This window comes from Caretta caretta, chromosome 20, assembly GCF_965140235.1.
Source record: "Caretta caretta isolate rCarCar2 chromosome 20, rCarCar1.hap1, whole genome shotgun sequence".
Taxonomy (NCBI): Eukaryota; Metazoa; Chordata; order Testudines; family Cheloniidae; genus Caretta; species Caretta caretta.
In genome coordinates this window covers 20345136-20372895 of record NC_134225.1, presented here as the reverse complement: position 1 = coordinate 20372895, position 27760 = coordinate 20345136, and the positions used below count along the sequence as shown (strand labels likewise).

General features: G+C 59.4%; 1 protein-coding gene across 3 annotated transcripts; it reads right to left on the bottom strand.

Annotated features, from left to right (window-relative positions):
* Positions 1-16: 16 nt before the first annotated feature.
* Positions 17-22902, bottom strand: DENND1C (DENN domain containing 1C). Of its 3 annotated transcripts, XM_048832045.2 has the most exons (23): positions 22536-22900; positions 21211-21275; positions 18207-18250; positions 17599-17648; positions 16985-17104; positions 16348-16417; positions 16131-16211; positions 13573-13668; positions 13183-13236; positions 12099-12209; positions 11671-11771; positions 10764-10809; positions 10132-10233; positions 9371-9496; positions 8323-8424; positions 6985-7075; positions 6474-6514; positions 4760-4831; positions 4380-4436; positions 3368-3502; positions 2789-2844; positions 1904-2120; positions 17-1283 (listed from the first exon to the last, which is right to left on the bottom strand). In XM_048832045.2, exons 1-23 carry the CDS (start codon positions 22550-22552, stop codon positions 510-512), a joined length of 2628 nt encoding a protein of 875 aa, XP_048688002.2. In that variant the 5' UTR covers positions 22553-22900; the 3' UTR covers positions 17-509. The 3 variants fall into 3 exon arrangements, with proteins under 3 accessions (XP_048688002.2, XP_074977710.1, XP_074977711.1); XM_075121609.1 differs by lacking the exon at positions 13573-13668 and having other exon boundaries at positions 22536-22898; XM_075121610.1 differs by lacking the exons at positions 17-1283; positions 1904-2120; positions 2789-2844 and having other exon boundaries at positions 3432-3502; positions 4387-4436; positions 22536-22902.
* Positions 22903-27760: the final 4858 nt, after the last annotated feature.

Here is a 27760-nt window from a genome sequence, read left to right as displayed (position 1 = left end):
CAGCAACCACTGGGCGGTTCCTCCAGAAGCATTTATTGAGAGCCCCCCCTGCCGGCTTTGGGCAGGGCCGCGTCTCCCCATTGTCCTCAGCCACGCAGGGCTGAGTGGGGCAGTGCAGCTTTTGGGCAGCTCTGCCCACAGCTCAGGCTGGGGGGGGCCCTGCTGCAGCTCTCCGGCCCCTGGGGAGCCCTGGTGCAGCTCAGCATGGGGCCCCTGGTGCAGCTCTGCCCAGAGCTCAGGCTGGGGGGGCCCCTGGTGCAGCTCTCTGGCCCCTGGGGAGCCCTGGTGCAGCTCAGCAGAGGGCCCCTGGTGCAGCAACATCAGTAGCTCGGCATAGGCCCCCCCCCCCGGGTACATCTCTACCCATAGCTCAGGCTGGGGGGGGCCCCTGGTGCAGCTCTCCGGCCCTTGGGGAGCCCTGGTGCAGCTCAGCATGGGGCCCCTGGTGCAGCAATGTCAGTAGCTCGGCATAGGCCCCCCGGTGCAGCTCTTTCTACGCCGCCAGCCTGCTAGGACTCAAACCTCTTCTTCAGCTCCGATACCTTGGGCAGGGCCGGGGGCTGGGAGGCTTGTTCCAGCTCCGGCCAGGCTGAGCTGGGCAGGGTGGCCCCTGGCCCCAGTGGGGGGACCCCTCCCCTGAAGTCAGTTTGCCTGCAGGCCTTGGCCTGGTACAGAGCCACAGCTGACTGGATGGTGGGGGAGGAGGGGCTATCTGATGGGAGGTGGGGCTGTGCCTCAGGGGAGGAGGGGCTATCTGATGGGAGGTGGGGCTGTGCCTCAGGGGAGGAGGGGCTATCCTGTTCAGGGTGGGGCTCTGCCCTGCATGCCCCCTGCCCGGGCTCTGTCCCTGTAGTGGCTGCTTCAGGGGGGCCTCCTGTCCCTGCTTCTTCAGGGGACCCCAGCAAGCTAGGAGCTGGTGTCAGCTCTGTCCCAGCCCCTCCCTGCCCCCCGGCTGCCCTGCCCCCCAGCTCCTCCTCCCCCAGCTGGAAGGGCTTGTGCCAGGACACCCTGGGCACCGCTACCCTCTCAGCTGGCTGGGGAGGGGCCTCCTCATCCTCATTGATCCCTCGGTCCCACATCCCGCTCGCCGGGCGCGTGGCCTTGGCGGGGAGCAGCAAAGCCTGCTGGGAGTCCCCAGCCTCCTCCTCGGCCAGGGAGGCCTCCTCCGAAGACGGGGGGGCGAACTCCAGGGACGAGTCGTCCTCCTCGGCCAGCAGCCAGCACTCATGGTCCTGGGCCTGGTGCCCGCTCAAGTTCTCCTCACTGGGGTTCGTGTGCCTCAGCTGGAAGGGACAAGGAGCCAGGGTTGGTGCAGCACGGGGCAGGGAGAGAGACCTGGGCTGGAGAAGAATGGTGGGAGGGAGGGGCTAGAGAAGGGGGTGGAGTTAGGGGAGGGGCTAGGAGAGGAAAAGATGGGGAGGGGGTGGAATCCAGTGGTAGGGTCAGAGAGGGATAGGGGAGAGAGGGGCCAAGAGAAAGACTTGGTGGGAGGGAGGTGCCCCTGGGGTAGGGGCAACCCAGGGAGGTGCGGGGGGGGGCAGAGGGAGGTACCCGTGGGGAAGAGGCAGCACAGAGCGAGGGAGGTGCCCGCAGGGGGGGGCAGCACACGGGGGGCACAGGGAGGTGCCCGTGGGGGAGGGGCAGCACAGAGAGATGCACAGGGAGGTGCCCGTCAGGGAGGGGCAGCACAGAGAGGTGCAGGGGGGCAGAGGGAGGTACCTGTGGGGAAGGTACCCGTGGGGGAGGGGCAGCACAGGGAAGTGTGTGGGGGGGAGAGGGAGGTACCCATGGGGGAGGGGCAGCACAGAGAGATGCACAGGGAGGTGCCCCTCGGGGAGGGGCAGCACAGAGAGGTGCATGGTGGGGCATGGGGAGGTGCCCGCAAGGGGGGTGGGGAGCTCACCCTGGTGTAGCAGCTGCCCTCCTCCAGGTTGCAGAAGTCCAGGCTGCGGGTCCCGTAGAGCAGCCCCCGTCCACTGGGCGCCACCAGGCTCAGCGTCTCGAAGATCTCACCCAGCAGGTCGATCTCGCCCGTCTCCAGGAAGCTCTTGTCCAGCTCCCCCGCATCAGGGATGGCATCGGGGCCTGGGGGAGCCTCGGGGCCTTCTGCCGGGCCAGCCCTGAGAGACAGGGGGGAAGGGAGGGCTGGGCATTCATGTTACAGTCACGTGTGTAAACGGATATACAGAAAACATGGCAACAAGCTCGTGCACGAAAGTGACATCACACGTGTCAACACGCATGACAACCGACACGGGAACACAGCGTCACATCTCACACTCCGTCTGTGCCAGTACACACGGAAACGAACACGTGGAATAGGCAGGTCAACCGTCACGCGTGGCCCAAGGTCCAACACGCAGGCCAACCAACACGTGCTCATGTATTAAAGCTGGCCACCCATGCAGCCGTCTGCGTCAGAAGGGGCAGGCATGAAGCTGACCGCACATGCCAACACACATGTAAACACCCATGACATAGGCCCACAAACGTCACAGGATCACGCCTGAACGCAAACGCACGTGCGCGAGCCGACAGGCATACACACTGGGCACGCAGCCTCCCCCCACGCTGGGAGCATGGGTGTCGAAGCTGACATGCACAGGCCAGGCCAGCGCGCACAGTGACGCACGAGAGCTTCCCACACCCCAGTGCACGTGAAGGATGAGGCAGGCGACACAGAGAGCAGGCTATGAGGTGGGGGGAACCCCCTCCCATGCCCTGCAGACCACGCCCCAGGCCATCTCTGCTCTCCCCCCAATATCTGTGCTCCTCCCCCACCAGTTACCTCTGGGCCTCCAGCTCTGTCCCGCTGCAGCGTTTATTGGGTCGCAGGGGCCGGGACTGCAAGGAAACACGGGTCAAAGTGGCCGATCCCCATGCTCACCCCTGGGCAGTGCAATACCAAGCCCCTCCAGCATGAGGGGGTTGCTGAGGCCAGGACCTGCCTGCCCCCAAGGCCTTTCCATGCCCACCGCTCTCCGATCTGTGCCAGCCTCCCCCCACGCTGGGCTAGGGTCGTTATCCAGGGCCACGAGCGACGGAGGTGGGGTGGGAAAGGGAGGAAAGGCCCACAGCCGAGCAGAGTTTGCCTTGCGGCCCCCCACCCCCGCCCTGATGCTACTCAATGAGCAAGGGTTATCTGGGCAGGGGGGAGCGAGTCACTTCCCAAACGACCTGCTACAGGTTCCAGATGTTTCACATCTGCATGAAGATTACCTGCATGCCGCCATTATTCCCACCAGATGTTGCACATCTGCACCGGGAATTACCCACACCCCGCCGTTATTTCCTTCCAGATGTTCCACATCTGGGGGAGGACTATCTGTGCGTCCCCACCCCCTACAGAGGTTTAGCAGTCTCTGACCTTCCCAAAGTGCTGGGTGATCGGCAGCCGGCTCTGTAGGCACTCGGACTGGGTGCTCCGGGGCAGGATGGAACCCGAGAGCTGGTGGCTCCTCAGGGAGCCGCCTCGCTGCAGGGATGAAGCCTGGCTCAAATCCTGGATGGGAGAACGAGGGCCGGGCAGGAAGACGGTGAGCAGACTCCAGGCAAGGCGTCCGAAGAGCGACAGAGAAGAGCCAGGGCTAGCTTCCCCTATCTGCTCCTAGAGGAGCTCGGTCTCAGTGACCAACAAAGGGGGGGCTGGTCTGGGGGTGACATGGAGGCCCAGCCCACTGGCAACTGGGTGGCAGCAAATGCCCGCACCTGGCGAAGCGCTCTTGGCCACGGCTGAAGTGGGAGTAGGGGCGGAATTCGAACCTCCAAACCCCAGTGCTCTTAATAGGGGCTTCATGCCATTTCAATCGGCCAGCTAGCCCGGCAGGTGAGGGCAAAGGTCACTGGGGTGGGGGCATATCTGGAGCTCAATGCACCTCGGGGGGGCCTTCAGCCCGATCTTCTCCAGAGCCTCAGCCCAAGGGAGTCCCGCTGCCAGGAGTTGCCAAGAATTGCTGGTTCTAGCCCCCTTGGACCAAGAGGTCGTCTTCTGCAGACCCTCAAGGGAGCTCTCCAAGCAGAGCGTCATGGGGACTCCCGGCAGAATCTGCCCTGGGAGAAACTAGAAAGTTTCCTTAGCCAGCTTAGGATCTATTACCCCAAACCCAAACCCTTAGCCCCCCTGTTGTCTCCTAACCCTTTCTCATCTACTACCTCTGACCCGAACCCCATTCACAATCTACTACCCTTAACCCTCCTTATGACCTGCTACTCCTAGCTCCTGCCCCACCCAATCCCCCAGGAAGCAGCTGATCAGAGGGGGGGTGGGGGAATTTCCTTAGCAAGGGGGAATCCCTGGCTCGGAGTTGGAGGTTGGGTGGCGGGGGGAGTCTGGGCAGGATCCCCCAGCCCAAAGAGGATTGCTGCAGTAGGAATCTTACCCTGTACCTCAAGCGACTTCGCATCTCCTTCAGCCTGTCTCGGGCATGGCTCTTGGCCTAGAGGAGAGGAGAGAGAGGGGTGACCAGGCAGGAAGCCATTCCTGGTTCTCTATGGTCTGATACAACTGTCCACTCTGAGATCCCGGCACGGAGACACGACTGCATCCCCCTGCAATACCCCAGCCCCCGGGAATCCCCCGCACACAGACGCGACAGCATCCCCCTGTGATACCCCAGCCCTGGGATCCCCCCCTCATGGAGACACAACTGCATCCCCCTGTGATACCCCAGCCCCCGGGAGCTCCCCCCCACTGATAAAATCCCCCTGCTAACAGAGCCCAGTGAACGGGGAAGACTGTGTAGCCGGCTGGTGACCTTACATATTTGTACATGTTCCTGACGGCTGGGTTCGTCTTGTTCTTCATAGTGTTGATCAGGGCCCCTCCGCCTTTCTGGCAAGACAAAGCACAGAGATGTTGCTTTGGAGCGACCCCTATAGGTGCCTGGTGTCTTCTGCAGTTCTTAGCTTTGTCTTTCCCCCTGACACAAGTAGCCTGACCTTCCTGCCATTAGAGGGAGCCTGTGGGTGAATACAGTTGCGGCAGGAGTCACCAGGTGGCGCTGTCGCAGACAATCTTTCTCTTAGCAGCGTTCTTGGGCGCATTGTTGCCAGTTTTGCAATGGCATTTTCTCCGGTGGGAGCTGTTGCAAGCAGTGGGGGGTTGCTCTCTGCCATGGTCCTGCTAACTCGAATCAGCTGGAGGCCGGTACTGTGACATGTGGTCTCCAAGTTTGTTTTTTTTCCTCAGCAGGCGAGCGAACGGTCAGCCGTGGGAAGACACACGCTGCGTATGGCAGTTAATCTGGGGGCCGTGCTGAGGCCTGGGGAGTGGGAGCTGGGACAGCAGCTTGACAGTTTGCTCCATCTTGGTCTCCGATTCTTGAGGCAGTGTTGCACCCTGGGCAGGGAGTTTTGCAATGGGCTGGGATCCCTGAATGAGGGGATCAGCCTGCGTGCAGCTGGTGACACCTCTGTTCCAAGACTGGTGTATAGAGTGTAAATAAACAAGTTGCAAATATGCCCAGACTCCATATCACTGATTTCTCCTCCACTTGGAAGCTGGCATGCCCGGTGTTGGGCATCTGCTACCTCTCAAGAGAGGCAACAGTAGAACATAATATTGTCAATGCGTCTAAGCCACTAATGGCCCCTAAGGAGAAACAAAAACTTAGGGCTTGAGCTTCTCAATCCACTATGGGCATTCCAGTGACTTCTGCGGAGCCGCTCCTGATTTAACTCAAAGGGGATCAGAATCAAGCTACTAATTTGGAAGTGGTGTGTTCGGGAGCATGTGTAAATTACATGCCCCAGGGGAGTTAATTTACACAGCGAGCAGTACATTAAAGTAGGGCAGCAGCTACTTTCGTTCACCTCTTCTGGGACTTATTCACCTGCTCTTTCCCAGCCCGCAGGATCGCGGGGGTTAGATCTTGGCCCCTCTGTTGTCAATGGGCCTAAGCTGATTTACACCAATCAAGGATCCGTCCTCTCATGGTGTAAAATACACCAGTTGAACCTCAAATCTGATTCCCCCCGACATCAGTTGCAAAATCTGCCTCAATTTCAGGGGGTCTGGATTTGGGCCCAGTTTGATGCATTTACTGACACAGGGAACTTAACATGTTGCCTCAGAATGATTTGACCCTTTGCCGCTAGCTGGTGAACTAGAAGCTGCAGGTAATACTTAATGCAGATAGGTCGACGTCATCACCATTTTACAGAGGGGGTAAACTGAGGCACAGAGCGGTGCAGTGACTCCCCCCCCACCCCCCAGGTTACATTGCAAGTTAGTGGCAGGGTTGAACAGAACCCAGGCATCCGGGATCCCACTCCCTGGAACTCAGGAGTGCTGAATCCCAGCCCCTGTGCTCTAACCACTGCACCCCACACCCCTCCCAGAACTGGGGATAGAACCCAGGAGTCCTGGCTCCCAGTCCTGCACTCACACCACTTCACAACCCCCTCCAGTGGACTCCACAAGCTGCTATCAAGCCTCACTACCCCATACATGGATCAAGCAGGCAGCTGCATACCTTGAGGCTCTCCACCCACAGCTGGTACGACCTCAGGTTACCTGCATGGGGACAGGAAAGGGAGAGATGTAAATTCCCAGACCATTAGTGACTAAGGGCCCTAGGTGGGGTCTTCACCCTCCCCACCTCCCACTCCTTTTCCCCTCACCCCCGAGCCTGACCCACGCCCTGGTGAGGAGGTGGATATTGCCAGGCCAGCCCTACCATCACTGCCAACCCCCGGTGCATTGTGGGGGAACCCTGGGTGGCACCACTGTTAAAAGTTACATCTGGGGGGGCTGGGGAAGAGGTTGCAGTGATGGATGCACCTGAGGGGGACAGATGGACAGAACGGAGGGATCGAGTCATAGGGGGAGGCGGGCGGGGATCAGCAGGGCCAAGCAAATCCATTGCCATGGCTCCCTGGGGATGCGGGTGGGGTCGCTGTATACGCACAGGGGCTCACACTGGGGGCACCGCACCCCTATTGCCCCCCCAGGGAAGGTAGGGTCAGTGGCTGCACCCTCCTTACCCGCCGCCATCCCGCTGTTGGTGATTTCCTGCTCAAACACATCCGAAAAGCCCACGCCGGTGTTCAGCTTCTCCAGGCGCTCGTCAATGAACTGCAAAGGGGGTGGCGCGGGTGCAAGGGGAGTTGGGGAGAGCGCAGAGAGCATATGCAGAAGGGGAACCGTGAGAGGGGAGCATGGGGTCAGATAGAGAGGAGGGAACCATTAGAGGGTAATATGGGGGCAGATGGAGAGGGGGGAACCATGAGAGGAGAGAATGGGGGGCAGATGGAGAAGGGGGAACCATTAGAGGGGAGCACACGGCAGGGGCAGGTGGAGAAGGAGGAACCATGAGAGGAGAGCACACGGCAGGGGCAGATGGAGAACGGGGAACAATTAGAGGGGAGTATGGGGGGGCAGATGGAGGGGGGAACCATGAGAGGAGAGCATGGGGGCAGATGGAGAAGGGGGAACCATTAGAGGAAAGCACACGGCAGGGGCAGATGGAGAAGGAGGAACCATAAGAGGAGAGCACGGGGGCAAGTAGAGAAGGGGGAACCATTAGAGGGGAGCACACGGAAGGGCAGATGGAGAAGGGGGAACCATTAGAGGGGAGCATGGGGGCAGATGGAGGGGGGAACCATTAGAGGGGAGCATGGGGGGGCAGATGGAGAAGGGGGAACCATTAGAGGGGAGCATGGGGGCAGATGGAGGGGGGAACCATTAGAGGGGAGTATGGGGGGCAGATGGAGGGGGGAACCATTAGAGGGGAGCATGGGGGGGCAGATGGAGAAGGGGGAACCATTAGAGGGGAGCATGGGGGGGCAGATGGAGAAGGGGGAACCATTAGAGGGGAGTATGGGGGGCAGATGGAGGGGGGAACCATTAGAGGGGAGTATGGGGGGGCAGATGGAGAAGGGGAAACCATTAGAGGGGAGTATGGGGGGCAGATGGAGAAGGGGGAACCATTAGAGGGGGCCATTACAGGGAGAGCACATGATACAGTGGGGGCATAAATTATTATGGGGGACATGGGGGCAGGGCAGTGGAGGACATGGTGGGAGAGCGCGGCCATTCGTTAATAGCTTTTGTGGTGACGTGACACCTCAAAGCCCTAGGAAATATGACCCGGGATGGAGTGGCCCAACCAACCCCCTCCCCCCATCCCGGGCCCCCTCCGCCCCCCCAAACACTCCTAGATGCACCCCTCACCCCTCCAGGAGAGAAGGTCACACACACATGGCAGGGGCTGGGCACATCATTTCCTCTGGACAGGGGCTGCCAATGTACCTGGGGGTCTCAGAACCGGGCCCCAGAATTCCTGCCCCCCCACCCCCCCAGCCCTAGGCTCTCCCCTTTACCTGTTTGAACAGCTGCAGGTGCACTGCGTTCTGCAGGAACTCCCGCATGGTGCTAGACTTGTGGTTGAGGAAGGACTCTTGGCAGAAAGAGATGGGTTGGCCCTGGGGGCAGAGGGCACAAAGAGGGTGAATGCGGGGGGCTCCCTTCTAGGAGGTTGGGTCCCAGGTCAGAGACACTGGCTCTGTGCCCCGTTCGGGGCGGGGGAGGGGAGGTCTGGAGCGGGGCCCCAGACTGGGGAAGCCAGGTTGCTCTGGGCACCGGGGATTGGCAGCTAGCCCAAAGCCCCTGAGGGCACTGACCACGGGGTAGTTACTGGGCCAACCGGGCACTCCAGCTGCCCTGGATGGTTCCTCAGCGTTTCTGGAGAACTCAACCCCCACCCCCCACCCCCAGGGCTTAACCCCGGCAGCTGCTTTGCAACATAAAATCCTTGAGGGTCACTCAGGGCTAATGCCTCCCCCTGCACAGAGAAACCCACAGGGGCCACTGGATTTCCAGGAAGTCCTTCCTGGGAGGGGGGCATTAGAGGGACACAGAGTGGGGAGGGTTTGGGGTTTCCCCTCCCGATCCTGGGGATCCCTGAGGAAGGAAACCCCGCAACGGGGAGAAGACAGACACTTAGAGGGCTGATTGCTCTATGCTACTCTGCCGGTCTCCCTGCCCATGGCAGCATAGCTGCTCAGGGGCGTGCAGACACTCGTATGGCTGGGCCTGGAAGAAAGGGGGAACGCATAGGCTGCCATGGGGGGAACTCTTGGAGGGAACACATGGGGCATGTGGGAAGTGGGGGCGTGGACCAGCTTCTTGTTCTGGGTCTGGTCAGCGCCTGGCACAATGGGTTCCTGCCCTCAACTCAAATTCCCGGGTGAAATATACAGCACCTAACACAACGGGGTCCTGGACCAGGATTGAGGGTCCCAGATACCAAAAATGAATGTCTAGCCCCAAGGGGGAAACACTGAGCACCCGACTCTGTCCTATCTCACACTGCATGTGCCCCCTCCCTGTGAGCTGCCCTCAGTGGGCGGGGAGGGAAGCCAGCCTCACCGGGGTGCAAATCAGCGCGTCACGGTAGCCGCCGAACAGCAGCGCCTGGGCTCGGAGGAAGGCTCGGGCCACCCCGTCCCCAGTGGTGGCTGACTGCTTCTTCAGCTGGAGCTTCAGCAGAGACACCTGGGAGAGGAGAGACCCACATGAGCGAGTCAGGGTCAGCTCCTGGGCTGGGGGAGCTGGGGAGGGGCAGCAGTGTGGTCCGGGCCCTAGATCCCAGGGGGCTTTGGGGATCCCTGGATTAGACGGGAAAGTCCATGAGAGCGGGGAGGGAGGGAGATCCCACAGGGTCCCTGCAGATCACGCTCCTCCCATCTCCTGGGGTCCCTCTGGAAAGGGACGGAAGGATCTGTCCGTGGGATCTCCAGAGATCACGTTGCCACTAGAGAAGGAAGCCGACTTCCAGCTCTGGCTGGGGAACCTCCTTCCTCACGCAACCAAAGGGCAGCGTCTGCACTGGGGATGAGATCTCCGGGCTGCCAAGCCACGAGATGCCAGGGGGAGCTCAGAGCCCATGCCCCATAACCGGGGTGTAAGGAGGGGGCACAGAACAGGAGAGAAGGGGACTATGGGGAGATCCAGGCTAAGGTTTGGATGCAGCCCAGCGTGGGGCTTGCCAAGGATCATGGAGGTTGAATGTGGGGGTCCCCTCCAGGGCTGGTGGAGGGGGAGGAGGGTTTCACCCATCTGCTTGTGCTGGAGACAGGGGACGGCAGCAGGGGACGGGCAGGGACGGGCAGGGACGGGCAGGGACTGACCACGTCGCTCGGGAGGTTCTCCAGGTCCTGGAAGGGCGACTCCAGCGTGTTGGTGTCGATGTTGAGGATCACCACGTCCTCCAGGGCCTTGTCCCGCACCCTCTGCCAGGAGAGGACACATCCAGAGGGGAAAGGGCTGGAGCTGGAGCCGGCCTCGGCGCTCTGCACCTCCCCACCAGGCAGCCGGGCTTGCCGTCCACCGGTAACCTCAGGCCACCAGGACGGCTCTTCCCTGAGGGAAACCCGCTCCAGCAGGCAACCCACAAGGGGCCAGAGCCTGTAGCTTGGCACCCGGCTTCGCTCCAGCTCTGGGACCCCCAGCAGCTCCTTGCTGATGGCAGCTTTGACTCGAGATCCAAATTAAACGTCCAGGGGATCGGACCCACCCCCTGTGCAAAGGCTGAGGAAATCCCCCCCGTGAAACTGTGGGACCCCTTTCTCCACACAAGCCTGCCCCCCTCCCCCAGTCCCAGATCTCTTCCTGGGAACGGCAGGAGCTCCCCCCTGCATCCTGGGGGATCCCCCACATTCAGGCTTCCTGCAGCCCCAGCTTGTGCAGGGACACCCCCCCCTTCCCAGCCTGCAGTGCAGGTTGCAGTCCCCAGGGGGCGCTGGGGAGGGGCAGGACTCACCTCCATGAGGCTGGAATGGACACCGATGAGGTAGGGCATAGGGGCACTGCGGGAAGGGAGGGAGGGAGAGAGAGGATGAGGAGACGCAGACAAATAAAGCATAAACTGCCCAGGCCTGGTAGCGCCCGTGCCTCAAAGCAGAGACGAGAGGGATCAGTGCGCTAGATTATCCCCCTAAAACTTGCTCCCTACAGCACAGTCCCCCCAAGCGCCACACTGGGACACTGGGGTTGGCACGGACCGTGAGGGGAGAGTTCACCCTGCCTAGCCCTCGCCCCGCTCCCTGTGGCACAGCACCCCATGGTGCCAGGCAGGGGCTAGCACTGGCTGAAAGGGCACAGCGCCCCCTACAGAGCCCCCACCCTGCTCCCTGCCGCACAGCACCCCCTATAGGGCACTGGGGCCAGCCCTGACCGCCAGGGGAGAGCGCCCCCTACAGAGCCCCCACCCTGCTCCCTGCCGCACAGCGCCCCCTAGTGCCAGTCTAGGGCACCGGGGCCAGCCCTGACCGCCAGGGGAGAGCGCCCCCTACAGAGCCCCCACCCTGCTCCCTGCCGCACAGCGCCCTCTAGTGCCAGTCTAGGGCACCGGGGCCAGCCCTGACCGCCAGGGGAGAGCGCCCCCTACAGAGCCCCCACCCTGCTCCCTGCCGCACAGTGCCCCCTAGTGCCAGTCTAGGGCACCGGGGCCAGCCCTGACTGCCAGGGGAGAGCGCCCCATACAGAGCCCCCACCCTGCTCCCTGCCGCACAGCGCCCTCTAGTGCCAGTCTAGGGCACCGGGGCCAGCCCTGACCGCCAGGGGAGAGCGCCCCCTCCCACCTCCCTGAAGGATGCCGGCGGTCCCCCCTCCAAGAACCGACCTGGCCCGCCCCTGTTTGGCCCGCCAGAGGCTGCCCGTGCCCTTACCAGCAGTAGTCGAGCAGGTGCGGGGGCAGCGTGGGGATGTAGATGTGTTGCCAGTACATGGGGTAGAGCATGGCGGAGGAGGCCTGGACGCAGGCCGTGAGCTGGGGACAGACACAGACACGGCCTTAGACTCTGCTCCGACGTGGGGGGGTTGGGTGGGGGGCTCCGAGGACGGAGAGATCTGGGGGAGGCAGGGGCCTCAAGAAATGTCCTGCATTGGAGGCTACGGGGGTCACAAGTCCCGGGCCGGGGCCGTAGCGGGTTGTGCGCGTGGGCCGGGGCACGTCCCCCTGAGCAACACCCCCCCGTGCCCATGCCAAGGCCCGTCCCCGCGCCCTCACTGCAGGCATGTGCCAGGGCACAGCCCTGCGACCCCCCCCCCCCAGCGGGCCTGTGCCAGGGCGAGTGCCCCCCCCGGTGCCCCTCACCGTGCTGAGCTTGCCGGAGGTGAGCAGGATGCGCCGCTCGTACAGCATGCTCCCGTACAGCTGCAGCATGTTGGGCACGTCCACGGCCACCACGAACTCCGTCAAGTTCCTCTGTGGGCAGAGGCCGGGGCAGGAGTTCGAGACGCCCGACTCCCCGCTCTTCCCCTTCACCCCGTCTGCCCCTCTGTCCTTCCCGCTGCAGTGCGCTCCCCCCCCGCCCCGTTCAACACAATGCATGCCCCTCCCCCTCCCGCAGGGCAATGTGAGCTCCCCCCCCACCACTCGGCAGTGCGCTGTCCCCTCTCTGCAGTGTAGTGAGCACCCGCTCCCCCCTCCTGCAGTGTGGTGCGCTCTGCCACTTCCCCCATTCTGCAGTGAAGTGTGCTGTCCTCCTGCAGTGCACTGCGCTTTCCCCCTCCCCCCTCCTGCAGTGCAGTGCACTCCCCCCCCTCCTGCAGTGTGGTGCGCTCTGCCACTTCCCCCATTCTGCAGTGAAGTGTGCTCTCCCCCTCCTGCACTGCAGTGTGCTTCCCCTCTGCAGTGCAGTGCGCACCCGCTCCCCCTCCTGAAGTACAGTGCACTCTCTCGCTCCTGCAGTGTAGTGTGCTCTGCCACTGCCCCTATTCTGCAGTAAAGTGTGCTCTCGCCCTCCTGCAGTGCACTGCGCTTTCCCCTCCCCTTCCTGCAGTGAAGTGCACTCTTCCCTCCTGCAGTGTAGTGTGCTCTCCCACTCCCCCATTCTGCAGTGCAGTGAGCTCTCCCCTTATTGCAGTGTAGTGCGCTTTCCCCTCCCCCCACTCTGCAGCACACTCCCCCTCCCCCTCCTGCAGCACAGTGCGCTCTCCTCTCCCCTAATCTGCAGCACACTGTACTCTCCCCCTCGGCCCCCTGCCTATCCCACCCTGCCGTGCATTGTAATGCACCCCCTCCTCTTCCTGCACTGCTCACATTCAGTCTCCTTGCAGTGCTCTCCCCCCACGCCACTCACTGCCAGGGCACCTCCCCCATTCCACCACCTCTGCTCTTTGCACCCCTGAATCAGCCCCCAAACCCGCCCATCCCAGGAGGGGGCGCAGGGACTTACATTCTCCGGGATGGTGGGCAGGCTGCCGAGGTCCGGGGCAATGAAGTAGGAGGGCTGTAATGGAGAAGGGGGTGGCATTAGCACGGCCCCCGCCACCAGGGGGCGCCGTGCTGCGGAGTTAGTGCTGTTCACCCAAGCCACACAGGGTTAATCATCGTTAAGCTTGTAATTAGTTGGCGGCTGAGTTTGCTCCCCTGGTTAGGGAGGGGAGAAGATTCGGGGGTCCAGTTGCACAGTTTGCCCGTCCTCCCCAGTTGCCCCTTAGTGCCACCGGATAGGGGTGATCATACCACCTGGCTGGGGGGGGACGGGGACCATGCACTGTCAGGGATCGCTCGGTTAGTCGGCACACTCCGGCTGGTTAACATCGGGCGGAGTTTCCCGACTCACCGACTCGGTCCCGCCCGCCGGATCCCGGCTCCGGTCTCTGTGTCGGCCATTCAGAAAGTTGCCGGTGCTTATTCTCAGTTTGTTCAACTTCTGGTCCTTGCGGGACAGCGAGGGGATAAAAGCATAGAGACGTGCGTGTGCACCACCAGCAGGACAGCCCTGCACCTTCGCGGGATCAGCGGGCTTGGTTGGGGCAGTCCGGAGGATTATGAGATCTTAATGCCAAAATGCCATAAAACTTCCCCCAAATAATTCCTAGATCAGATCTTTTAGAAAAACAACCAATAAGAATGTAAGAGCCAAGGTCCATCTAGCCCAGTATCCTGTCTCTGACAGTGGCCAGAGATGCACGAGGAGTGGACAAAACAGGGCAATTTTGGAGAAATACAAAGAATGTCCCCTCCTGATTTCTGGGAGTCAGATTTAGGGTTGCCCCAAGCATGGGGTTACATCCCTGACCTTGGTTGATAACCATTGATGGACCTATCCTCCGTGAACTGGCCATCACAACATCCCAAGGCAGTGAGTTCCACAGGTTAATTGTGCGTGGCCTGGAAAAAATACTTCCTCTCTCTTGTACTAAATCTGCCACCTGTGCATTTCATCGCGTGACCTCTGGTTTTTGTGTTGTGGGAAAGGCTAAATATCAGTTCTCCATTCCCTTGTTTCCACACACGTACGCCTTATTTCCAGTGTGAACCTGGCTAGCCTCAACTCCCGGGGCCTGGATCTTGTTAGCCCTTTTGCCCCTAGATTGAAGAGCCATGATTTTTCAGTGGAAAGTTGGGTTTTCCATTAAAAGGGTTCCCCCCCCCGCCCTCCCCCCTCCCAAAAGCATCTGCTTCCCCTGGGAAGTGTCGCTATCTTGTCAAAATATCCCAGACTGAAATATTCTGGCCCCAAACCAAACTATGTCAATTCAAAACGGCACCTTGGTGTCTCGTGGGAGTTGTAGTGTGGATGTCTTGTGCTGCCGTTCTCCACTGTTGGAAGGACGCTGTGGTTTGACAACATCTCCCATAGAATCATAGAATATCAGGGTTGGAAGGGACCTCAGGAGGTCATCTAGTCCAACCCCCTGCTCAAAGCAGGACCAATCCCCGACTAAATCATCCCAGCCAGGGCTTTGTCAAGCCTGACCTTAAAAACTTCTAGGGAAAGAGATTCCACCACCTCCCTAGGTAACGCATTCCAGTGCTTCACCACCCTCCTCGTGAAAAAGTTTTTCCTAATATCCAACCTAAATCTCCCCCACTGCAACTTGAGACCATTACTCCTTGTTCTGTCATCTGCTACCGCTGAGAACAGTCTAGAGCCATCCTCTTTGGAACCCCCTTTCAGGCAGTTGAAAGCAGCTATCAAATCCCCCCTCACTCTTCTCTTCTGAAGACTAAACAATCCCAGCTCCCTCAGCCTCTCCTCATAAGTCATGTGTTCCTGTCCCCTAATCATTTTTGTTGCCCTCCGCTGGACTCTTTCCAATTTTTTGGGTCTTGTAGTGTGGGGCCCAACACTGGACACAGGACTCCAGATGAGGCCTCACCAGTGCCGAATTGAGGGGAACGATCACGTCCCTCGATCTGCTGGCCATGCCCCTACTTATACAGCCCCAAATGCCGTTAGCCTTTTTGGCAACAAGGGCACCCTGTTGACTCATATCCAGCTTCTCGTCCACTGTCACCCCCCAGGTCCTTTTCTGCAGAACTGCTGCCGACCCATGATGCACCACAGCCAAGGACTCCTCGGTCACACCCCTGCCCTTCACTAAGAGGGGAGAAAGTGGTGCATCCTGGGAGATGTAGTCCAACCAGGGAGCTGGCCCATAGAGAATGGGTGCATGAAGCACTTGAACTACAACTCCCATGAGGCCCCTCAGCACTAGTTTGAATTGAAATATTTTGGGTTTTGGCCACTTTTGGGAGGGGGAAGGGCTGGCCTACAGGTGGGCGACCACCCAGGGCACCGTGGTTGGGGATGGAGGGGCACTGTAGTCGTCGTCCCCTCCCCCCACACACACAGCCAGCCCAAGGCCCCTTTAACCCGTGAGCATTGGCCTGGAGCCAGGGAGGGCCAGAGTTGGGGGGGCCCCGGCTGGGGGCTCCTCCTGGGCACTAGGCTCCAGTTGTTAGTCCTGGCCGGGCTGGGGAAGGACCAGACTTCCTCTTCCCCTGCACGGACCACTCCTGGGGCCAGGTCAGACCCACCTACAGGAAACCGCCCCGCCCCCCCGCCCCCGACTGTAGGAAGCTCCACGGCTGCTGGCCACCCCCAGCAGGAGTGCAGAAGTAAGGGTGGCAATCCCGCGTCGCCCGACAATAGCCTTGCGACCCCCCACAACCCACTTTTGGGTCGGGACCCCTACGGTTTCAACACCACAAAATTTCAGATGTACCTGTTGGAAACCGTGACATTTACGATTTTTTTTATCCTATGACTGTGAAATTGGATCCAAAATGGATCGTGAATTTGGTAGCGCCCTGTACAGATGGATCATGGACCGGGGGGGGGGGGGGTTGGGGGCAGCACCCCCTAGTGAGAGAGACTGAGCTGATACTTACAAATTCTAGGTTGACGGGGCTGTTCAGCTGGGGCACCGGGTGGCAATAGAGGGCAGAGAGGAACTCGGCCAGTTCATTGAGCTGATGGGGAGAGAGAAAGGATGAAACGGATCAGTCCACAAGGAGCTGGGGTTGAGGGAGTGACAAGATGATCGGGATGTAGCGAGACTAGGGGTGGAGATAGCCACTGAAAAGGACCCAGGAGTCCTGGGCTCACCTGCTCCTTGGCTAAGTGGTCAGCAATGTTGTTGAGGATCTTGTAGAAAACTTCAAACCAGGGCAGGTAACTGAGAAAAGGAGAAGCGGGGGCAGTTTATTGTCTGTGTTATGGTAGCCCCTAGGGGACCCATCCTGCTGGGTGCTGAACGGACCCCACGTGAGAGAGAATCTGTGCCCCAAAGAGCTCAGGGTCTGAACAGACAAAGGAAGGGCCGTTCCCCCTGAGGTACAGAGAGACGAAGTGACTGAGATGCGGCTGCCTCTGGAGTGGGATATGGGAGCTGTTTATACAGGGATCCTTTGCTCAGCGCTGAGATGCGGCTGCCTCTGGGGTGGGGCGCAGGGGCTGTTTATACAGGGATCCTTCATCCAGTGCTGAGTGAAGAAGAACCCTAAATCCAGGGACACGAGGGAACCACCAGAATAGAAGCAATTGACGGAGGAGGAATTTGGCAGAATGTCGGGGTGGATACATTGGCCGGGATTATAGTTTTAGATCTGCTCTGAAACACGGTGGCTGCAGCAGCCTGGCGTCCCCTAGTGCCACGCTGCGGCATCGGGCTCAGCGTTAACAAGGCGGGGAGAGCGCCCCCTGGCGGAGCCCCCAGCCCACTCCCAGCCGCACGGCGCGGTACCTGAGGATGCAGAGGCAGGCCCGGAAGCCCCCGGCCAGGCGGCAGAACCCAAAGCGCTGGTTCCCCTCCAGATCGGTCAGGACGAAGGTGAAGTTCTGCACCACGGAGTTCTCCTTTACCCTGCGGGGGTGGGGGGGGGGCACCCAGTGAGACCGACGGGAGAGGAGGAAGCTAACGGCCGACCGAATCCAGGACAACACCCAGAGCAGGGAGCTGGGAGCCAGGACTCCTGGTTTCTACCCCCAGCTCTGGGAAGGGAGTGGGATCTAGTGGTTTGAATACCACTGCTGGTCCCAATCGTGGTGCACTGGGCTCGATCCTGCCAGGTGCTCAGCACCTCCCTCTCCCTTTGGCACTAGTGGGACCAGAGGCCTTTCATCCTCCTCCTGAGAGATGGGGAGGGGATGGCCCTCAGCCCTCACTGCTTCCTGCATTAGACACCGCACAGGGACGCCTATGGCCTGACCCCTGGCTACTGTCCCCCGAGAGCCATGAGCCACTGACCGCAGGGGAGCTCGTAAACTGGAGAGATTTATTGGGTGGAGGAGACCCCAGGACAGATCCTCCCACCCATGCACATGCACAGACCGACGTGCACCCGCGCAGCTGTGTACCTCTCTATGTCGAAGGGGAAGCAGAATTTGGGCAGCATCTGGATGGATTCCTGGAGAAGGCAAGGTGAAAATTACACCCCCATGACTTCAGAGATCACGGAGACCCAGCACACCAGGGTGGGGGCGAAGGCCAGATCGTCTTTATTTCCTGTCTGCTCTTTGCCCCCGACCGGAGGGAAAGTCCCCTAGGGCCAAAAAGCCCCATCAAACACCCCAGCCCTTGCTACAGACGAGAAGCCAGGACTGAGCTGAGAGGAATTTAAGGGGGATTCTTTGGTTCTCGCTGGTTTAATCCGCACTAGGCGAGACAGGCCCATGGGTCTGATCTGGGACGGCAGGGCTTCATGGGCCCATGGGTCTGATCAAGGGGGCAGGGAAGGGGAGATAGGCTCGCTGGGCCCATGGGTGTGATCTCTGGGCAGGGGGGATAGTGGGTTAGATGGACATGAGGCAGATCAAGCCCAGATCCATGGCTCCAGGCCCACACACCGGCCTGCCCCCAACGCACTCAGCTGGCTGTCCCTTCCCCCACTCTGGCGTTACAGCTCTTCCACTGGCACAGGGGAAACATGGCGCTTGGCAGAGGGGCGCAGAAGCGAGGCACAAACCTGGTCATCGAACTCCTCCGGGAACTGCCTCAGCACCTGGGGGTCTGTGGGGAAAGCAGAGATAGAACCGCGATGACAGCCCTGCCCCCCAGGCCCCTGCCAGTGCTCCCTGAGCCCCTCAACCTCCCTCACCAGTGGGGAGCAGGGAAAGGAAGTGACGTGTCCAAAGACAGCCAGGGAGAAAGTGGCAGAGCCAGAAATAGAACCCAGGAGTCCTGGCTCCCCTGCTCTAACCACTAGACCCCACTCCCCACCCAGAGCTACGAATAGAACCCAGGAGTCCTGGCTCCCAGCCCCCAACCATTTCATAAAGGCCACCAATCAGCACCACTGGATGGTAATGACTTTAGGATACTACTAGAATGGTCTGGATTTGAACTCATAACCCAGAGCGGAAATGCCCCGTTATCCCATTCCCTGACCTCTAAGAGCCAGCCAGTCCCCCTGCCCAGGGATCAGACCAGAGCTGGCACGCCCTAGAGGAGAGCATCCCTCCCCTCTCCACCCCTGCAGCCAACCAGTCCCACCAACCAAGAGCTGGATCAGAGCCTCAGAGAGGGGAAAAGTCCAGTATGTCATTCCCCAACACCTGGAGCCAGCCAGGCCCCCAGAACCAGCACCCTGGAAGAGAAAGGCCCTGTATCTGGTACGGCAGGGGGGAGGGATACCAGGCTGGATGGGCCCACGGGTCTGACTGAGGTAACAGGGAGGCAGGATACCAGGCTGGATGGGCCCACAGGTCTGATTAGGGTAACAGGGAGGCAGGATACCAGGCTGGATGGGCCCACAGGTCTGACTAGGGTAACAGGGAGGCAGGATACCAGGCTGGATGGGCCCACGGGTCTGACTGGGGTAACAGGGAGGGAGGATACCAGGCTGGATGGGCCCACGGGTCTGACTGGGGTAACAGGGAGGCAGGATACCAGGCTGGATGGGCCCACGGGTCTGACTGGGGGACCAGGCTCGGTGGGCTCACTGCTCAGAGCTGCTTGGGCCATGGGGGTAGCACACAGGATGGGACTCAGGCGGGGAGAGGCTGCCCTAGAAGCTGGGGACTGTTTGGTCCTGAAGGTCCAAGGAGGCGAGCGATACACACAGATCCCTGGGGGAGCCGTGGGCTCGGGAGAGGTCGGTCTCTGCACCCAGATTCTAGACCGTCCCCCACCCCGAGAGCAGCCTCCCACTGGGACAGCTCCCCCTGCTAGCACTCACATCCCCCTCCCATGCAGGGCAGGATGCCCGTCCCCCCCACCCCCCACGTGATGCACCAGACACACTCGCGGCCTCCACCTCCCGCCTCGCCACTTCCTGTGGCTGCTGAGAGCAGCCCAGATGGAAGGGCCCTTCGGCTCTGCGTGGGGGTGGGGGGCGCACCTCTGAACCCAGGCCCGGCCCTGCCCATGTAGCCGACTCCCCCTGCCCCCCACCAGGAGGCTGGGGAAGGGGTTTCTGATTCCCCAGGACCTCACAGTCACCCCCACTGTGAGCTGGGTTATAATGCTTGACAGGCTGTTTATACAGCAATTCTTCACCCAGTGCCAAGGGTGCCGTGTGGCAGCTGTTTACCTAGGGATCCCTTGCCTGGCGCTGAGATGCAGCCACCTCTGGGGTGGGGCGCAGGGGCTGTTTATGCAGGGATCCCTGCCCGGCCCTGACATGCAGCCCTTCGGGGATGGGACACAGGGGGCTGTTTATACAAGGATTCCTTGCCCAGTGCTGAGATGCAGCTGCCTCTGGGGTGGGACACAGGGGGTTGTTTACACAGGAATCCCTCCCTGGCGCCGAGATGCAGCCATCTCTGGGGTGGGATGCAGGGGGCTGTTTACACAGGGATCCTTCGCCCGGCGCTGAGGGGCAGCCATTTCTGGGGTAGGCCGCAAGGGCTGTTGAACAGCCAGATACAGCAGTTTAGGACAGGAAGTGAATAACATTTTCCAGGACAAGAAACCTGCAGGAGGATTTAGGGAGGCAGAACAGAATGACCTACAGACAGGATGTGGGATAAACACCTCAGCTCTTGCACACAGAACACACACACACAGTGCTAGGGAAACTGTCAGATCTATCCCCATGCTGGGGCAATGGGGCCAAAATGGACTGCAGGGGGAGGGCACCCCCTACTGAGCCCCCCACCCCAATTCCTGCAGCACCCCACCCCCTAGCTGGGGTATTGGGGTCATACTGACGCCAAGGGATGTACGCCCCCCCTACTGTTCCCCTGCCACCCCACAGCACCTTCATCCTATCACTGGCTTTGCTGGACCCTGCTTGGCTCAGGGGCCCTGAGGAAATCCCAACCCGAGGTCAGACAGCTGGAGGTGTTTCACGTCTCCCCTGAACTGCAGATGCCCCCCAAACCCTTCCCAAATGCTGTCCTTCATGAAGACAACCCCCCATAAATGCCATGGGACGGCCCTAATTTCCATGGGTCTTTAGGCTCACAGAACAATGGAAGAGACACTCAGCAACAACTGCTCTAACCACTAGACCCCACTCCCAGGAAAGAACCCGGGAGTCCTGACTCTCAGTCTCCCCCCCCCCCCCCCGCCCCCATTTAGACAACTACACTCCAGCACTCCAGGACCTTCCCGGAGCTAGGAATAGAACCCTGGCGTCCTGACTCCCATGGCCACCCCCTGCTCTAACCATTAGACATCACTCCCCTCCTGGAGTTGGCAATAGAACCCAGGAGTCCTGGCTCTTAGCACCACCCCCTTCAATTCCCCTCCCAGAGGTGGGGATAGAACCCAGGAATTTTGACTCCCAGCCCCCCACTCTAACCATGAGCCCCTGGGAATAGAACCCAGGAGTCCTGACTTCCACACCAGAGATCCACTTTTAGCCCCAGGGAAGGTAGGCTGGATTTGAACCAACAGCCTGAAATTAAGACTCCAGTGTTCATTTACCCCAGACCTTCCCCTTGCATCCCACCCCCTCTAAGAACACAGATAAACCCCACACAACCCGCCCGCCCCGGCGCCGGCCTCTGGGCTCAGGGACTTACCGTCATCTGCAGATGTGGGGCAGGCTGCCTCGAAGAACAAATCAAATGTCTTATGGGGATTTTCCCTGGTAGGGGGAGAAGAGAGGAACCTATAACCACTGGCCAGGCTAATGGCTGAGAACGGACAAGCTCAGTGCACAAGCGGCCATCACAGGGTTGTGCAGATTTGCTCAGCAATCTTAGGCCTGCATGCACTGAGGTGCTGGGGGAAAACCCTTTCAGGAAGGGCCCGATTTAGGTTGCTCAGACTTCTTGTCTCCTGGGGGTGGGGGGCGGGGGAGACACGACTTTTAATGCACAAGCCAGGCACAGCTGGGGGTTGGGCACCCCTTAGGGGGACCTGGCTAAGGACCCCGGCGATGGATCCAGACTCCACCTGGAATGGAAACCCCTCATGTGGAGATAAGACACACTATGGAGAGCTGGGACCCCTGGCTTCTAGCCCCAACTCTGGGAGGGGAGTTGGATCGGGGGGCGGGGGCGGGGGGGGGGGCTGCAATTCTGGACTCCTACATTCTGATTCACTCCTGCTCTGCCCTGACTGCCTGAGTGACTTGGGAAAGTCACTCCCTTTCTTTGTGCCTCAGTTTCCTCCCCATAAGAGGAGGACGTTAATGCTGACCTGCCTCTCTGGGGTGAGGCTGAATTCATCCGTAAGCAGGATCAATCTTTGGCTAGAAGATGCCAAAGGACAGTAACAGGATTAGCTGACATAGCTCCACAGGTGAGCTAAAACCCACCTCATGCACCCCACAATCCTGCCTGCCCCTAGAGGATGGAGGAGAACTCCCCTCCCAACTGCGGATGGCCCCCACCCCTGGCTCCTACAGTCCTGCCCAGGAGTACCCCGGGCTGCTCACCTGCATGGCTAGCTCAGACCTGGGCGCGGTTGCCTGGATGGTGAACCGCGCTGGAAAGAGATGGACCCCAAAACTGGCACGGCCCAGACAGCAGCAGGGCCAGCAACCTGCCAAGCTAGGGATCCCTGACCCTGCCACTCTTTTGCAGTGTCCAATTCTCCATGGCGTCCCCCCGCCCGAGCTTCCAACCCACCGAAGGGAGAAATCTTCCATCCCTCTCAGTGTCACTCCCTTCGTGGGGCCCTGAGGCATTGAAACCAGCAAAGATGGGGTGTCTTAAAGGGGCCTGTCTGCCCCCCTTGGTGTCTGCCCGGGATCAAAGGTCAATTTCACTTTTTCCACTGATCAGGTAAAGAGCCAGCCGGTGGGAGGCTGGGGGGCGCCTCTGAGGGGCTGAAAATCCCTTCTGCTAAAGCCCAGGCCCTGCATGGGATCGGCGCCCAGAGAAAATCAAAGGGGTCTTACTTTATCCGCGAGCCCATGGTTCTCACTGCTCATCCCCCGTCACGGTCTCATCCCAGGCTGGCTGCCTCCAACGGGGGTGGTGCCCGCGGCACCTCTGGAGGGTAGATTTCAAGGCTGGGTTGGGTATTAAAAAAAAAACAAAAAAACCCTCTCTCTCCTTTTTTTTTTTTTTTACGGTGCATCTACAAAAATATGAAAAAATTGCTCCCTTCTTGCTTCAGAGCTTCCTGTGTGGCTTTTCGTTAGAGGAAGTCTGAGCGCCGTGACACCCAATGGGGGCCCGGCAGGCTGGGGGGAGGGTGCATTGTGCCGCCTGATGGGGAGGCAGGGAGGTCCGGTTTTGCCCTCATTGTAGGGGGCTTCTCCGACACGTCGCCCTGCTCTTCGGAGCCCCGGCCGCAGATCGCACGTGCTGAGCAGGCTGGGGCCGGCTCAGAGCTTGGATGGCAGATGTTGGGGCGTTGCAGGGAGCAGGGTAGGGGGGCTCAGCAGGGGGCACGCGCCACTCTAGTCCGTGCTGGCCCTAGGGGGCGCTGTGCTCCTGGCAGTGTGGTGGGGAACTCCGTGGAGGGTGGTCTCCTCTGGCCGTTGGTGCTGAGCCCCGTGCTCCAGTGAAGCACTAGGGGGCGCTGTGCCGCATGGAGAGGGATGGGGTCTCAAGAGGGGGCCGTGGCCCTCAGTGCAGACCCCAATGCCCCAGGGTGGCGCCAGGGGGCGCTGTGCTGCAGGGTGGGGGTGGGTCAGTAGGGGCTTCTTTCCCCCCTAGTGCTGATTCCCGTGTCCCAGCACTAGGGGGCGCTGTGCTGCAGGAAACCGTGCGTGGGGCTCAGTAGGAGGCGCTCTCCCCTCTCAATCAGTGCTGACGGCAGTGCCCCAGGGTGGCACCAGGGGTCGCTGTGCTGCAGGGAATGGAGTGGGGGGGCTCTGTAGGGAGCGGCTCTCCCCTCTGAGCAATGCTGACCCCAGTGACCCCTCATGGAGCTGTGCCAGGCTCTCTCACTGTCAAATCCTCATGGAGAGAAGGCAGCAGGTAATTTTTACCTCCATGTAGCTGCAGGGTCAGCCCTATACCCCACCCTCCTCCGATGCTGACTGCGCCCCACTACATCAAGGTGAAAATTAGTGGGTCTCCACTGGGGCTGCACGGTGGATCCGCCCCCAGGTGGGGTTGGAAGGGGTGCCGGGGATTCTGTCGCTTGTCGTGCTGGTGAATAACACCACCAAGCTCTTTCCCTTCCGTAGCTCTCAAAGAACGTCAGGTCAGTATCATCATCCCTGTCTGACAGGTGGGGAAACTGAAGCACAGGGTGGTGAAGTGCCCAAGGTCGTCCAGCGGGCCAGTGGCAAAGTCAGAAATCCAACCAGGCCTCCTGAGTCCCCTTCGGATGCTCTAGCCACTAGGCCGTACGGCCTCGAAACACATTGAAAGAGGCACTGACTCGAGGACTGAGCTGTGCCATTCTCTCCACCAGGAGGTGTGCGTACAGCTGGAGGAACCCCTCCCTTCCCCGTCTGCAGGGGGCTGGTATGAAATTAGGGTGACCAGATGGCAACTGTGAAAAAACGTGATAGGGGATGGGGGGTAATAGGCGCCTATATAAGAAAAAATCCCCCAAAACGGGGCTGTCCCTATAAAAACGGGACATCTGGTCACCCTATAGGAACTGCTGTTCTGGACGGACAGCTGGGGCGAGCTGACTGTACAGTGTATGGGAGCCCGATCCTGCTCAGTGCATGTGGGAACAGAGGACTTTCCACCAATCATAGCTTAGCCCCCCACAGCTCAGTTCCTAGGCCCCTGGTAGGGCCCCCACAAACAATCCTGCAGGCAACTCGGAGTTCATTTAAAGGGATGTTACCTTTTGCACCTACTTCTGCTTGGGACACCAGCCCGGGCAGTTTCACTTTCTGTGCCTAGACAGCAAATTCATTTCCTGGGATTATGTGTTGCCTAGTGGTGTTAAAGCAGGGAGAAAGGAAATCAGGACTCCTGTGTTTTATTTCCAGCTTTGGAAGGAGAGTGGGGTCTAGTGGTTAGAGCGTGCGTGGGGGGGGGGGGAAAGAAGGGGTGCGGGGACGGAAGTCAGGACTCCAGGGTTCTCTCCCCAGCTAGAGAGTCTAGTGGTGAAGTATGAGAATCAGGACTCCAGGGTTCAATCCATTTACAGGGCAATATAGAGGCCCCAGTCCACACAGGCCCTATTGACTTAAATGGGACCCCAGGCTATGTTGAGTTCATTGGGGCCTGAGGTCTGGTGCACCCTGGGCTTGATCCAAAGCTGTAGCTGGACTGTTACAGTCCCCTCATGCGGACGCAGTTTACAATGGCCTACCGCAGTTTGTGCTGATGCAGCTTAGCCGGGAGCCCTTGTGCCGAGACTGGAACCCAGGAGTCCTGTGCATCAAATCAGGTGAGCTGCAATGGGGCAAGTCAGGCTGTCGTGGTGTATAGGGGTCAGCACAAGTGGCTACACTCCCAGTGCTGACAAGACAGCGGACAATGGATTCTCAACCTTTACCATAGCAGGACCCCTCTCTGAAGGACACCCTTGCCCCTTTTAGCTGGGATCTAGTGGGGATCCCCTCCCCTTTAATAACAAGGGCAGGGAGGGGTTGCAAAATCTGGGATAAGAACCCCCACTTTAGATCATCTGGCACATGCAGAAATGGGATTTCTCCAGTGCTGCGAACTCTTGCAATATCTGCTGTTTTTCCTTAAAGCCCCAGCTCCCGGAGTCATGGGAATATGGGGGAAAGTACATTTCTAGCCCTCTCTCCTAGAGAAAAGTTTTCAAATGGGACCTGAGTGTGACCTAAATAAAACAAAAGACAGCCAGGAAAGAACCCCAAACATACTATGTTCAAAATATATATATATATATCTCATGATGTTTTGCACCAATCTTGCGATTTTGGGTGGACCTGACTAGAGCTGGAGAAACAGATGTATTGCTTTGATTCACTGGTAGTTGCAAATAAAACCTAATAATTTGTTTCAGATCAACACAAAACCAATTTTCTTCAGAATTTTCAGCAAATTGAAAAATTGAAAAAGTGTTTTAGGTCAAACTCAATGTTTTTCTTTCAATTTTTAGCATTTCAAAAAAATGAAGGAAATTTCTAAACACAATGTCTTTCCCCCCTGAAAAATCAAATGGTTTAGAGCTTTTTAGATGGGGGGAGGGGGTGGTTTTGGACCAAAACAATTTGCCAAAATCAAGACAAATTCATTAATTTTTTTGGTTGACTGGAATCTGCTGTTTCCACAGCCCCCCCCCCCCCCCCCCCCAAAAAAATTTTTAGACAACGCACTGTCCCCAGTTCTAGTCCTGACGATGATTTTTGCACACTTTAGGATCGCAATGTTATTTTTCTCCCCAAAGCAAAACCCCCATTAAGTGATTCCCCCCCCCCCAGCATGAAAGTTAATCAGTGCAAAATATTTATAGGGATCCATATCTCACGCAGCCCTTCAGTTAACAACCCCTCCCCCAGAAATGGGCGTAGTTCATAATCTAACCCATCCACCCAGAGCTGTGTCACTTTTTACCTGCAGGAATTGGGTTCAGAGAAAGAATCCAAACTGGAAGCTGAGGTTTATGTAGAGTAAGCTCCGCCCACTGTGGGTGGGGTCAGGCCAGTACGGGGGCGGAGCTAAGGCTCTGTGGATATATACAGCTGTGGGAGTAACAGGAAGGAGAATTGGCAGAGGATCAGTGTGAATAATTGTGTGGCTCTGTGTGTTAATTCCCTTTTATATTATGTTTGTTGTTTGCTTCATTTACTGGTACTTGCTAATCCCGTGTAGGAATCAGCTCACATGTCAGTGTGTGCCCTCCCGCCCCCAAATTTGGTACACATCCTATTTATCACTCACTGTGGTGGGGGAGTCTAGTGGTTAAAGGAGCAAGAATGGGACTCAGGACTCCTGGGTTCTATTCTCAGCTCTGGCAGGGGTGTGGGGGCTTAGTGGTGCTAACTCATTACACCCCACTCCTCTCTCAGAGCTGGGAATAGAACCCAGGAGTCCTGACTCCCTGCTCTAACCTGCTGCCCCCACTCCCCTCCTGGCACCAGGAATAGAACCCAGGAGTCCTGACCACCCACTAACCACTAAACCCAACTCCCCTCCCAAAGCCGGGACTAGAACCCTGAGTCCCAGCCCACCCTGCTCTAACCCACTACCCCCCACGCCTCTCTCCGAGCTGAGAACTGAACCTAGGAGTCCTGATTCTCACCCCCACCAGACCCCCAGCTATGGGCCGTCCCCCAGCTGCATAGAACCAGTCATTCCACCACCGCCCTCTTCCTGGTTATCCTGAAACAACCCCTGAGGATCAGCCCACCCGCGCCTGGGCCCCTTTGCACTGAATCACATAGCAGCGGGGGCGGGGGGGGAGGATGGATCTGTGCTGCAGGTGGGTCACGTGCCCCCCCCCGAGTGCATGGCGGGGCGGGGGGGGGGGGGGGGGCTTTGCAATCAGCCAGATCCCGTGCGCATGGCTGATTGCATGGAGACCCCGCATGGAGACAAATGCCACTTTGTTCTGCTGCTGGGCGAGGCCTGGCGCTGACCTCATTCACAGCGGCTGGCATGGGGTGGGGGGGGGGGGAGAGCTGGCTCCCTGCAGCACTCCCCTCCCCCCTTGATATGACACTGACCTAGATTGCCATCTACCAGCGCCATTTACCCCACCCCCCCGCCCCTTCCATGCCCGAGCCAGCTGCCTGCAGAGAGATGCCTCCGGCGCCCACGCTGCACCTGTGCGTGATGCAGCTCGCCTGGTGCCTGCGTGAGATGTGCGCCCATGTCTGTGCATGGCACCCGGGCGCTGTGTGTGTGCGAGGCCTGTGTTTTGCGCCCGAGCGGTGTGCCTGGCGCATACGCGTTGTGTGGCGTGTCAGTGGGAGGCGGGCGGAGGGGGATGTGGGGCATGGCTGTTGCGCCCGTGTGTGGGATCGGAGCGTGGGCTTTCTCTGTGCGTGTGGCGGGCGCGTTTGTGCGTCGCACGTGTGTGTGATGGGCATTGTGTGTCCGGGTGGTACCTGTGTGTTTTGTACCAGGGCCTGAGGGACCGTGTTTTGTGTCCACGCGCTGTTTCGGCGATGGGTATAGATAGGGTGTGAGTGTGTGTCTGTGGTGTATATGTGTGACTCTTTCTGTGTGTGTGTATGTTGGTGGGGTGTGTGCATCCCCCTTTCTCTAATCACCAGACACCACTTCC

What these genes read in the sequence shown, in the direction of transcription:
- DENND1C (XM_048832045.2), bottom strand. An exon ending in ACCTGCAGCTGTTCAAACAG is followed by an intron (nt 7,076 to 8,322) that starts GTAAAGGGGAGA and finishes CCCCCTTTGCAG; the next exon opens with TTCATTGACGAGCGCCTGGA. An exon ending in TCACCCAGCACTTTGGGAAG is followed by an intron (nt 2,845 to 3,367) that starts GTCAGAGACTGC and finishes GTTTCCTTGCAG; the next exon opens with TCCCGGCCCCTGCGACCCAA.